At 44.4% G+C, this 11,757-nt stretch overlaps 1 protein-coding gene across 1 annotated transcript in view; it reads left to right on the plus strand.

Moving 5' to 3' along the window:
- The window catches only part of LOC149347172 (putative sodium-dependent multivitamin transporter), a 35,584-nt gene extending 24,158 nt beyond the window's left edge, over window positions 1-11,426 (plus strand). Inside the window, exons 10-16 of the mRNA XM_089585516.1 lie at window positions 2,450-2,559; window positions 2,917-2,984; window positions 3,064-3,150; window positions 3,623-3,798; window positions 6,229-6,329; window positions 8,473-8,567; window positions 10,401-11,426. Coding sequence (XP_089441642.1) covers window positions 2,450-2,559; window positions 2,917-2,984; window positions 3,064-3,150; window positions 3,623-3,798; window positions 6,229-6,329; window positions 8,473-8,567; window positions 10,401-10,556 — 793 coding nt within the window. The 3' untranslated portion in view covers window positions 10,557-11,426. The remainder of the gene's footprint in view (window positions 1-2,449; window positions 2,560-2,916; window positions 2,985-3,063; window positions 3,151-3,622; window positions 3,799-6,228; window positions 6,330-8,472; window positions 8,568-10,400) is intronic.
- Window positions 11,427-11,757: the final 331 nt, after the last annotated feature.

Consider the following 11,757-nt stretch of genomic DNA (forward strand, 5'->3'; position numbering starts at 1 on the left):
GAGATAACTGGGCGTTAACTAAATTATGATGGTTATGGTTTTAACTATTACAGTTTGGCAGGTTGTCCACTGAGAGATAACTGGGCGTCAGTAACAGCATTAGAACTTTTAAAATTTCGAAAAAGTGATTGTGCTTTTCCCTCCGGCACAGTGCTTTGATCATGATGATGATCTCGTTTTGGCGCAAGAGGAGCTATGTGCAATAGGTGCCACAGCACAATGTATTTTCGCCTACTCACTTTGGGCTCAGAGACTCATTTTCCAAGCGAGAGACCATCTACTCAGTTTTAATGAAATCACGACTTTCTATCAAAAGAGAAGATTGGAATATCCCCCTCCCAACCCCACGCTCACGCAAGAGGAAGCAACCACTCTCAGGCAGCTCCAAACGCACACATTCCCGTGCCCCGCAATGCTAGCCAAAATCCATCCAAATATATACTCTGCAGAATGCAAAAGCAACAGAGAGTATGCTAACCTTAACCACACCCTGTGGGCCTGCAGTAAGAACCCTTTCAGCGGAATAACCACACAGGAGCAGCGGGAGACCGCGCCGCGCAGCTCGGACTTGTGGCAACAAAAGTTTCTCACAGAGATAGCTGACCAGGTCGCCGAGGCCCAAAAGATCGAGGCCGCCAGATGACAGTAGCCCACCTGCGCCAGAAGGGAGCTTTCCTCTTCAAAGACTCTATAAACGAAGTTTAATTTCTCTCTCTCTCTCCAAGTATTTAACCCCAAAAACGCCATGCACCAGGGCAAGGGAAAGCTCGAGCACATTGTACCACCGGAGGGTACCCAGCGGAAATGGTGATCGAACCCCACATCTGCCGCATGCGAGGATGATGCTCAAAGCACGGAGCTATCGCTGCAGTATGCAGTGAATTCTTACCTGGAACCGGGCCCGTGCCGCTTTGGAGAGCATGCTTCCAATTTCGCCAGCAGGCATCGCTTAGAGGAGTGCCTGGCACGCCAACTTCTCTTCATAACCCGGGCTGCAGGGCTGCATCACCGAACACCGGCGAGTAGCACACAAGCTGCCTACACTGAGCAATTGGCCAGTGCTGGTGGTTGCCTGTGCCTTGGCTTCACAGCCGCGTGGTTTCTGTTTGACGTACCGGGTTCCCGCCTAGTCGTCATCCCACACCGCTGAGCAGAATCGTGTTTTTGAATTTCGGAAACAGATGTGGCTATTAGTAACAACCAGCTAAATATATACAATCACAAACATGAGACAAGCAGCTGAATTGCAGGAAATATAAGCTTTTTCATCCAGCCTACTAGCCATTGCGATTCCGCTGTTTTGTGATGTCCGCCGTCATTGTACCTACTGCACCACGACTGTCATCCTTAAACTTCCAAAAGCATATTTTCAAACAATGCTGTTGGCCTTCGTTAAAACACCCTGTATTATTTCTCATGAAACCTCCTTATTGACTTGGGCAAAGTGCGCACTGAGCTCTCTAGCATTCATTCTCATTGCGGAAATTTCAGAAAGTAGCTGTGAAATAGTCGGCGAATCATTCCTAATAATTCCAGAACAAAAGCTTTCGGGACACCTCTCCCTGCTTGAGAGACAATATTTTAGTGACAGACGCCCTTTTATTTTTCGGCTTGTTGGTCAGTGTGTTCATTATGTGTATGTGCTGAACATAGCCCTGATTCCGGGCTCATTTTGAAAGACTACTGTGAGCGCATCGTCGCGGTTGCGTTGACGAGCGATGAAATACGTCTCAAGATATATCTCTATTTCAACTCAGCAATGCAATGATGCCAGCGCCTCCTCGCAGTCGCTGAATGAAGCCTAAAAGGGGGACAGAAGAGAAAATGGAGTTATATGAACAAAATTTTATATATTGTTGCTTTTCTTATTGTTTAACTAATTCATTGACAAATATGCATCCGAAAAGAAAATCTCCAACCTAAAGTAAAGGGGTACACAGTTCATCCCGCGCTGTGTAAACCCTAATATATTTCACCCTCAACTGCCTCCAATCATACTAAGAAGTCATTCCGTAGTCAAGAAATCTTGAAAAAAGAGGAAGGCGTAAGAAAACAAAAATGCGCGCGAAATAAATGAGCGCTGTCCACTATAGTTAGATTGGAGGGTTTGTATATTTTCGTTTTTTCTTTCTGTAATGCTCCTCATGCTCTTTATTCAACGTGACCTAACCTAATGCGTTTTGACGTCCTCTTCCGAAATTTTGACGTGGATCGCCGCACAAATATAGACGCCATTCAACTCAGTTTCACAGATGAAATTGCAGCCGTTTATTTACACTGATGCTTGCAGAAAATCGCTGCTTGGTTGTCGCTGTCACATTTCAGGGAAAGATCACTATCTACATTTCCTACCCTTTAGAACAAACTTTTGTGGTTTCGCTAAGATGCTGTAAACTATTGCAAATTCATCCCTCAGTCAACTGGAATACTGTCTTCTTTGGCTTCGCAGCACGGTTTCATCTGTGGTGAACTCGCATGCTGCAACATTCTACATCGACATTGTTGCACCACACTTCAGCATCTCAGAGAAGAAAGCATTGATTATAATGCGCCTCCTAGGTAGGTTGAAAGACCGATATCACATATTTATAAATTCTTCTGAGGTTTCGTTCCTATTTCTGATTACAGTAAAAAGAAATGAAGTAATCAAAAATGAAGAAAAGGAAGTGTGGCCTAGTAGAGTAACAAAGGACCATTTGCAAAGTTTCGGCCTTGCCCTTTGGGCACAACTAAATTCATTAGTTTGAAAATAACGCTCCATTTGTAATCAGTAAAAAAGGAGTCTTTGAGTGACAGGAGGAATTGCGGGCGTTTTTTTATAATATCCTTTAAATCGTCTAGTGCTAGATGCCAAGAGCTTGAATAAATAGAACATGAATGAAACCTGTTTGCGATTACAGACTACTTCTCTTTCAGCGTTTGGGAGTGGGGCAGTCATGACCCTGTTTGCAATCGCTGTACCAACTCTAGGCACCGCTACTCGGGTAGGTGTCCAGTTTTTCGCGTTTGTTCCTTCTTGCCGTATCCTACCATATTCGTGATCGTGTTGCATTCTGCACACAGATCTTCTTGGACTTCTACGCCTCAGCCTCTGGACCATTCGCCGCGCTAGTCATCCTCGCTGTCTCGTGTCCGTGGATCAATGCCAGGGTAAGGCTCTATTGTTTGTACGGTGACACAGCTGACAGAAGTACTACTTCGATCAGGCATGCACCTCTGCAACGCCAAAGTACAGAGATTCTGGAGTTGTTTTGACGCCATGAAACGCTTTTTTAGAGCAATACGGTGTATGGGAATTTCGCCAGTGTACACAACGTCGTGTGCTGTAATTGAATACTGATATGTCCACCTGTTAGCCTTGAGAATGCTACCTTTGGGTGGATGTCTAGTTTTATGAGAGATATCTAATTTTACAAGAGAGATATTGCAATTTTACTAAATTAACGTACTCTGCTGTCATTCAACCTAACGCCCCGCATACTGCTAACTGGCCTGACGACTTGGGACTACTCTCCTGGCTCCGGATAGTGCCTCTATGACGGTGTTCAAAGAATTTTTTCGTTTGCGTGCTGGCAACCGAAAGATGCTGGCAACCGAAAGGTGTGTCTCTCTCGTATTGCAGGGTGCTGCTTGGGGAAGCTTGCTGGTTTGCGGGTTCCAGCTATGGCATGCCGTGGGTCGGAGCCTGTCTAATGTCGCAAAGCCGCCTGTGTTTCCTGGGACTCTAGACCGCTGTCCAGCGCCTGAAAACAGTACTGCTGAGGTTCCAAGCGTGATCGAAGGGCTACTGCAAGAAGGGTATATTTTTATGTTTGACGCGAATTAGTTTTTAAGTGTAACAACAAGGTTAACTGCTTTAAGAAATGTATAGCAGAATCCTATGGCTTTTTGGAGAAAAACTCACCGTGCGAACTGAAGTGAAGAATGTCTGGGCTCTAGCCTGTCTCCTTTTGTAATCAGCACCCTGGGAATTGTAACGTGTTTACTTTGTACAGTGTTTACCTAGTACCGATTAGCTGCTTAGCTGCCTTCATTTGTGCGTTTTGCTCACTGGCATTTTATTCTTGAAATTGAGCTTTTTTTTGCCGGAATTTTTATGTGTGACGGCTATAAATCTATGAAGTGCTCCTTGAAATGTATTTTCGCTCGTATAATGTGACTGAGTGTAACGGTGCATGTGTTACTCCACACATTCACCGGCTATAATATGGAGAATGTCACTTTCGTAGTCACCGAATTGCTTCATTATATGACGAGTATCGGGAACCACGAATGCAAATTTCTCTCTATTTAAGCTACCTACGGAGCTTTCGGCTGAGGACAACCTCCTATGGTTGCTAGGATGTTCGTCATCTGAAACCGCCTATTCTAATCAGTGCTAAGAAAGCTATACCTTTGCTAACTTATAAGAGATAAATGCACACTGTCGGCTTTCACGCGCCAAACTTTTGGAGAGTGCTAGTTATAATTGGCACAAATGTATATTAGCGGCGTACGTATGCCAGCGAGCCCTGTTTAAGCTGCCCGAAGTGCCTGACAGAAGGGCGTCGAGAACCGGATTAGCCTGCCCGGTTTGCGACGGATATTTTTCCTGGAATGGGTTCGGCGTGCAGCAGTAGACTAGAGGCACCAAAGTGTTTGTGTGACTGAGAAACATTTCCTAAGGGACAGGTCATACAAAGGGAATGCTTTTCCTAGGGCAGTGATCCGACAAAGTATTCCGTGCGGTCTGCGATTCCTCCACAGCGCTCTTAACCTAGACATAGGGTGAAAATCAAGACACGGGACAAAATATATTTTTGAACTATAAACAATTTTCACTCGCTGTCGCATTCTCCAGTACGATCCACCACCAAAGAAACTTAAGACGTGGAATCATCGAATAGTAAACAAGACAATTGACGCAACAATATGTGATCTTTCGCTTTGCATTTACTGCTTGCTTACAAAAAGACTACAAGCGCTCGTAAGAACTGTACAATGAGCGTAGCTTCCGAATCAGAAGCTGCTGTGACGACACTGAATCTCAGTTGTGCGCGCTTGGCAGGGAATTGGCGTAACAAATGGTACGAGTAATGACCGCCGCGTAGGGGCTACTTAGCTAACGTCGATGACATCAGATATGAAGCCAATTTTCAGCTGTTATGCCACCCAGTATCGCGGATTGAACGTCGGCCTAACTGCCGTTCGTAATCGTTGTAAATCCTTCCTGAAGACCTACGCGACTCTTACAGCCTACTGTAATAACGCTTGTTATGGCATTCCAATGAGGATAAATATTTGGCGGATATTGATCTATTTAAGTATTTTTGACTCTTATTTGTCACTCAAGCTGTAGAAATATCTCGTGCTTCGTACTCCCGAGAAGCATTGCATTCCATTTCTTTGCAAGCCTTATACACCTGGCCTGTTTTGATTGCACGTTTTAGAGAAATTCACTCCGAAATACCTTATATTAATTTGTGCTGGCCATTCAGCAGGTTCTTGGAACTTTTTGGTCACTGCAGTTCTTCCGCCATAAAAAAAGCGTTATCATCATCATCACTTAAAACCGGAGAGCGGCAACCCGGAGATCAACTGGTTCTACGACCCGCTCCATGACGAGTAGGAAACACCAAGACCATGATGCTCGCTACTTTGAATTGATCTTATATTATCTCGCACGGTGCATTTCACTGGTACAACACTAAGTACAGCGCAGTGCCTAATACAAAGTGCACACGCTTTTTGCTCGTCCTTAGGCCTCATTTACGTTTCAGGAATGAACCGTCCGTAAAAAATGGCTACGACCGCCGAAACTGCGAATAATTTACTATGGAAAAAGAGCGTGTATAAGTTATTCGAATCATTCGCGCACAGAAGCATGTTTAGTATTCGCAGTCAGCAACCTTGCTAATTTAGCATCGCAGGGGCTAAGATGGTTATTTAACTATTCACAATTTTATAAATTCCCGCGAATTTCAGGAAGGCAACTTTTTCACGCTGTTAGATTTCACCTGTGAGAGCGCAAAGGACACGAAGAACGTGAAATGCGAATCATAAGACACTAGCGCAGTGCGTAGGTCATATGAGGGATAATATTTCTCTTGAGTTGTTCGTCCTTTCACGTTCTAGTGTCGCCAATATGCACGACTACGTAGCACCGTAGTACAGCTGTTGAACTCACAAAATGTGACGAATCTTTACTGATAACTTTGTTATTTACTTTGCAACGCGTTTCCTTCACAGCACGTACGTGTTTCCACTGTACCGGCTCTCCTTCTTCTGGAGTTCATTCTTGGGCGCCCTCTTAACGATTTTTCTTGCTACTGCGCTCAGCTTCGCTACTGGTGAGTACACGAAGCGCTGCCGACGTGAAATGTATTAACGATCGATATTTGAAAACCTACGCGTCGCGACGTCAGTTAGCGCTGAGTCCGCAATGGTGTCGTGTGTGTGGCTGTCTTTCTGCATATATTATACATTGCCTCATTCGTTGCTATAGTTGCGCCCAAGTGCTTGACATATTTAGCATCACGCAGAAAGTTTGCTATTGAACCCATTTATTCTAACGACATCAGCAAAGGCAACTACGTCAGAGAGTTAATACTGTTTAAACTTAGCATAAAAAAGCAAGAATCGCTCGACAATTTCTCAGCACTTCGAAATATTTTCGCATCAGCTGAGCTGTCTCTAAACTCTGAAATCAGCACTAATAGAGGTGTGTATCAACAAGTGAACAGACTGCAAAATCTGTGCCTGTCTGCCTCTCATATCTGACTTGCTGAATTTTGAAATTGACTAGGTTCTCCCGAAGGCGTTTAGATCACCGAAGCACTGAACACTGCCGCCCAAGACACAATAAGAGTCACGTATAACTATAGTAACAAACTCCTTTGCTTGAGCCAATAATTGGCGTCGGCTTCGCGGTAGTAACACTGGCGGACTTTTGCCGCGACAGGAGCTACGCGCAGTGCTGCTGGTGTTGTTCAGCATGTATGTAATGTGTGTACTTATTATGTCATATACAATTTGCAAATTGTGCAATTCTATTGTCTTAATGCAACACGGTGGTTATTGGGGACGCCGTAGTGTAGAGCTCCGGGTAAATTTGGAACACCTGAGCTTCTTCAACGTGCACTGTAACCGCAGACTACACCCGCGTTTTTAGAGCGCAGCTCTTTGGTGCCCATTTCTGTGTTTCGCGACGTCACTGTCGCGACATCAGGAACGGGCACCGAAGAAACGGGCAGAAACGGGCGCCAAAGAGCTGCGCTCCAAAATTGCTATGTTGTAAGGTGTAACAGCAAGTACAGCAACTCACCAGTTTTAGAGCGCAGCTCTTTAGCGCCCGTTTCTGCGTTTCGCGGCGTCGGCGTTGCCATCGCCGTTGCCGTTGTGACCAGCAGTGAACACCTTAGTCGCGATTTAAGCTGCGAAACCGATGGACCGGGAGCTTGGAAAGCAAAGGCACATATCTGCCCTCTTGGAACAGTGGACACCTCAATCGTGCTTTAAGCTACGTGGTGGTAGTGACAGATGTATTGGAATTGACAACGTTGTACCATTCCAAGGAAAGGAAGTGCGCACAACTGGCTCCCTGGGCCAGCGGACGCCTCAATCGCGCTTTGAGGTAAGTGGGGTGATGAGAGAGAGATGTGGGCGGCATGCGTTAGCGCTGAGAACGGTGAGAACTCTCGCGCGATCAACCATTAACTGCCGCCTTCCAGGGTGACAGGGTGGGTGGGGACTTTAATGTACATATAAATACAAACCGGAATGTCTTACCACTTATGCTGGAGAACATCCCGTTCCTCTCGCTCGTAGCGCCTCTCACGGTTGTGACAACCTCGCGATATACTTGCATAGACCTCGTCTTTAAGAACCAGACGTTGGTGCAGCAAGTCGAGCATATATTGATCTATTTCTCCGACCACAAAGCTTCCTTCATGACAATCAGTAACTGTTATTGATGTGTTTCTTGAAGAAGGAAAGTGTGAAAAATTAGTTGTCTGTAATCGTACATAGTACATGACTTGCTTGAATTCTTATCCTCAATCTATCGAAAGCTGAAACAGCTGATGAGCTGCGCTCAAATTTCGCAATAGGAAGTAACGTAATCGTCGGCAATCTTTTTTATTTATAGAATTTAGAATATGGGCATATAATGAGAAGTCTGCAGTAGAGCTTTCCTTCGTGCGACCGAAACTGTCGCTGTGGTATTTGAATGTTGTTCCGTCAATCCAAAGACTTTAAAATCGGTGTTCCTGTTAAAACTCTGTCGAGAACGAAGTGAGTAGAAGCACCGCTATACTGCTCGACGAAAGCTGTTCACATGCCGTGGTTTTGATGAACAATTGAAAAATACGCTGCGCCTGAATACCGGGAGGCTTTCATTACACAGAGAAACATTACTCTGATCAATTTTGTTGCGCCCTGTTTGTGAGAAATGAATCGATGGTTTGTGTCCGTGCTTTTTTTTTATTTCTCAAGGAGGCACGAAGAATGCCAAAAACAATGTACCTTTCACGAGCCCTGTATTTTTGAACTTCTGGAAGCGGTTCGCCTTCATTGCTGAGAAATGTGAGGTGAGTGTGTTGAAGGATTGGTCGCCGGTTTTTCAGTTTTTAGGTTGAAAGCAGGAGCGCGGTAAAAATCAAAGCCAGATACTGAAGGGCTCTGATCTCTTCACAGAGATAAATTACGAAAGAAATTTGAGATTCTTGAAAGCTACTTTCAAGACATATTTCAATATTTCCTCAATAATTGTACCGCTTCTTTAGTCGCAGCATTTATCAGTCTTTTTTGCAAATAAATTCACACACCATAATGAAAACGAAAAAGAACGCGGAATTATACGTATTTCTTTTAAGTTTTCTACAGAATGCGTTCTGACCTATTGCGCATGGAAATGTTAGATTTAGCGTGCTAATAGCGGCATGTTCCCGTTGTGCTGAAAACCTATTGAGTGTTGCGGCACACAGCTCAAGCTTGACCAAATACCGCCAATCACGTACATAACTCTAGTTTCTGAAGTGGCGTGCGGTCGCACCAATAGTGAACTTAAAAAGGATTTGTATTTTGCGTGTTTTTTTTTGCTTTATGCCTTCCGTCTTTTCAGATTGCTTGCTTATATTTTTATGGATTTATGGTTGTGATCTACTGCTGCTTTTGCCAGGCCGTATACTAAAAAATGGTGCCTCAATTGATTCCCTATTAAGCTTAATTAAATCTGATTGTTTTGGCAAATTATCTAAGTAATGCTTAATGATGCAATACTTCTTGAATGTGAAATATCTCTTTTATACTGTCGTCCCCTACTGCAAATTCACTGGACATGCGTCTTCGGTGAATGTTCCAAAGTATTGATTTCCAGCTTTGCTTTTACTAGTTTTGGTATCATTCTACCGTAGTAGCCCCCAGAAGTAACAACGTCTCTCTCCTCCTGTCTTTATTGTTCTTTATCTTGTATAATGCTGTCGGGCGATCAGTGCATAAATATATAAATTGTAACGGGGGTTTATTACGAGGTACTGGGGCGATGGGAACGGCGACGGCAACAGTCCGGGATCAGGTCGGCGAAGCACACAGAAGCGTAGCGCTGGCAAAAACTCGCGGGAGCACTGCCACCTCGCCTTCGTCTTTTCAGATCATCGGACGCATCTTCTTTATCCTTACAATCGCCCCGGGAACAAGACGGTGGTGGTGGTGAAAAGCATTTATTACAGGTTACTACACATAGAGAGGTAGTTTGGGAGGTGGCCCCTAGTGCGCCACCCCCCTCACAATACTAAGTGGGGTTCCTATTCCGGGACCCCATTTGACTCTACCGCCGCTCGGGTACGCCGGACCACGCCCTGTTGGGCCGGAAGGTCGTGGCAGCCGAGCAGGGCCGCGGTGATGGCAAGACGGCGGAGTCGTAGTAGAGCTTGAGGCGCTGAACATGAACGGTCTCCCGTCCTCGGCGGCCTTTAATTATTATTTAGAATCAATTACCATTTTTAAAGGTTGAAGTTAAACGCATACGACATCGAAAATGAAAACCAGACCATGCTTGTATGTTACTATATCAGAAGATCGTCAGTAAAGATCGCTGAAACCCACTCTGAGCCGATAGCGACAAAATTAAATTAAACACGGTACATGGATGTGTGCGGGTTGTTTTATTCGAACTATACCAAGAATATTGCGCGTTTAATAAAGCACACGGCAGTGCAAGTTCTGTGCTGTGAGGAACAACAAAAATTCGGTCCCTGCTCTGAAAAAAAAACGTTTTCCATTGGTTCTTCACCTCAGAAATAATAGCACAAGAAATAAGCGGATCTTACATATCGTGTGACGAAGCTAAGTTTTTTAGGTTGTGACCGTTTGTACACTTATGCTTTGTTTTAAAGACTTGATTTTGCTGGTTTTCTTTGCAGTTTGAAGAAGCAAAAGCACAGAACGGCACGAAAGCTTCGTCGGGTCATCATGACGACGATGAACATACTAATCCGAACAGAGAACTGGCATCCAAGTACAAACGACGAAGCAGTAGCGATGTGTCTGCTGTAGAAAGAGCTGAATGCGTGACGTAATTTTTACTGCCAAGCTTCTAGACATTCTTTTTTGGCATTGCCTCTTCATGAACAATACTGCACCTGTGCCATTAGTGAGAAAAGAAGCACGAACAATACAGCCGACACGCGATCACAAAAACAGCCGATTTTAGCTGCTTGAATGGAATTACAGCATCGTCCACTGTCACATCCAAAGAGCTGTCGTCTCTTCACACTACCGAAGAGAAAACCAACCATACCGCTCCGTGCCCCACAACTGTCATCTTTTCGCGTTGTACTGGTTTTGTTCGCGTTTCAATGGAGGCTCATTCTGTTTTTTGTCTTTTCAGGAACAGCAGTATTGTATAATGAAATTGGCCTCCTGCTAGAGGAAATGGCTATTTCCCGAGTGTAAATGTGATCTTTAAATTACACTAAAATGACAACTTTCATTAAACATTGCAAGTTTCCAACCATCTTATTCACAGTTGGTGATCAATCTCAGGGCAAATACTTACAAGCATTGTGGTCTCTACATTTTCAGTGATGCACTTTTTGTTCCCTCTCTTAGCTATAAAATCTCTCGTGCGTTTATTTAGCTTTTTTGTTTTCCTTTCAATTGTTTGAGGAAATGCGTGCTGCATAACTACCATTGTGTTGCCCCATTTCTGCACCCTGTTCGCAAAAGAATTGCGTATTAATTTTCTTCATGTACGCTTTCGTACCGTGCATTTGTACTGAACGCTCAGTGTCATATTCACTGTGTTGCGTTTGCGTCTCTTGATTTACGGTGCTTTCTTCGACGACTTGTATGTACTTTACTGAGTGCAACACCGTGGAACTCTTGTTTGCAATGCTTAACAAGAATGCTTGCACTAAAGCTTTTATTTGGATATTATGAGGACATTTTGTTCTTGATGGCATCCACTTAACATGCGGAGGAGAGAAATATATTCAGTTTCTTTCTCCACAGTGGGTGCCTTTCGTTTCCTTTGCATGGTTTGTTTAGTGCTTGACCTAGGCTATGAATGGAGTCAATGGGACGTTTGCAGGTTGTAGACCAAGGAAATCAAATGCCAAGAAAGCGCAATAAACATTTGGTCAAAAAAATTGGCAGTGGCTTAGCTGTGGTTAAGCCTGGATATACAGGCGAAAAGGTTCAGTTACGCTTGGTTTGACGTCATAGCTGTCGCAGATAGCGCACAATGCACTGGGAGCACCACGATAACGGTGGAGGCCT

Source organism: Amblyomma mixtum, chromosome 4 (genome assembly GCF_055824585.1).
Source record: "Amblyomma mixtum isolate Tamu chromosome 4, ASM5582458v1, whole genome shotgun sequence".
Taxonomy (NCBI): Eukaryota; Metazoa; Arthropoda; class Arachnida; order Ixodida; family Ixodidae; genus Amblyomma; species Amblyomma mixtum.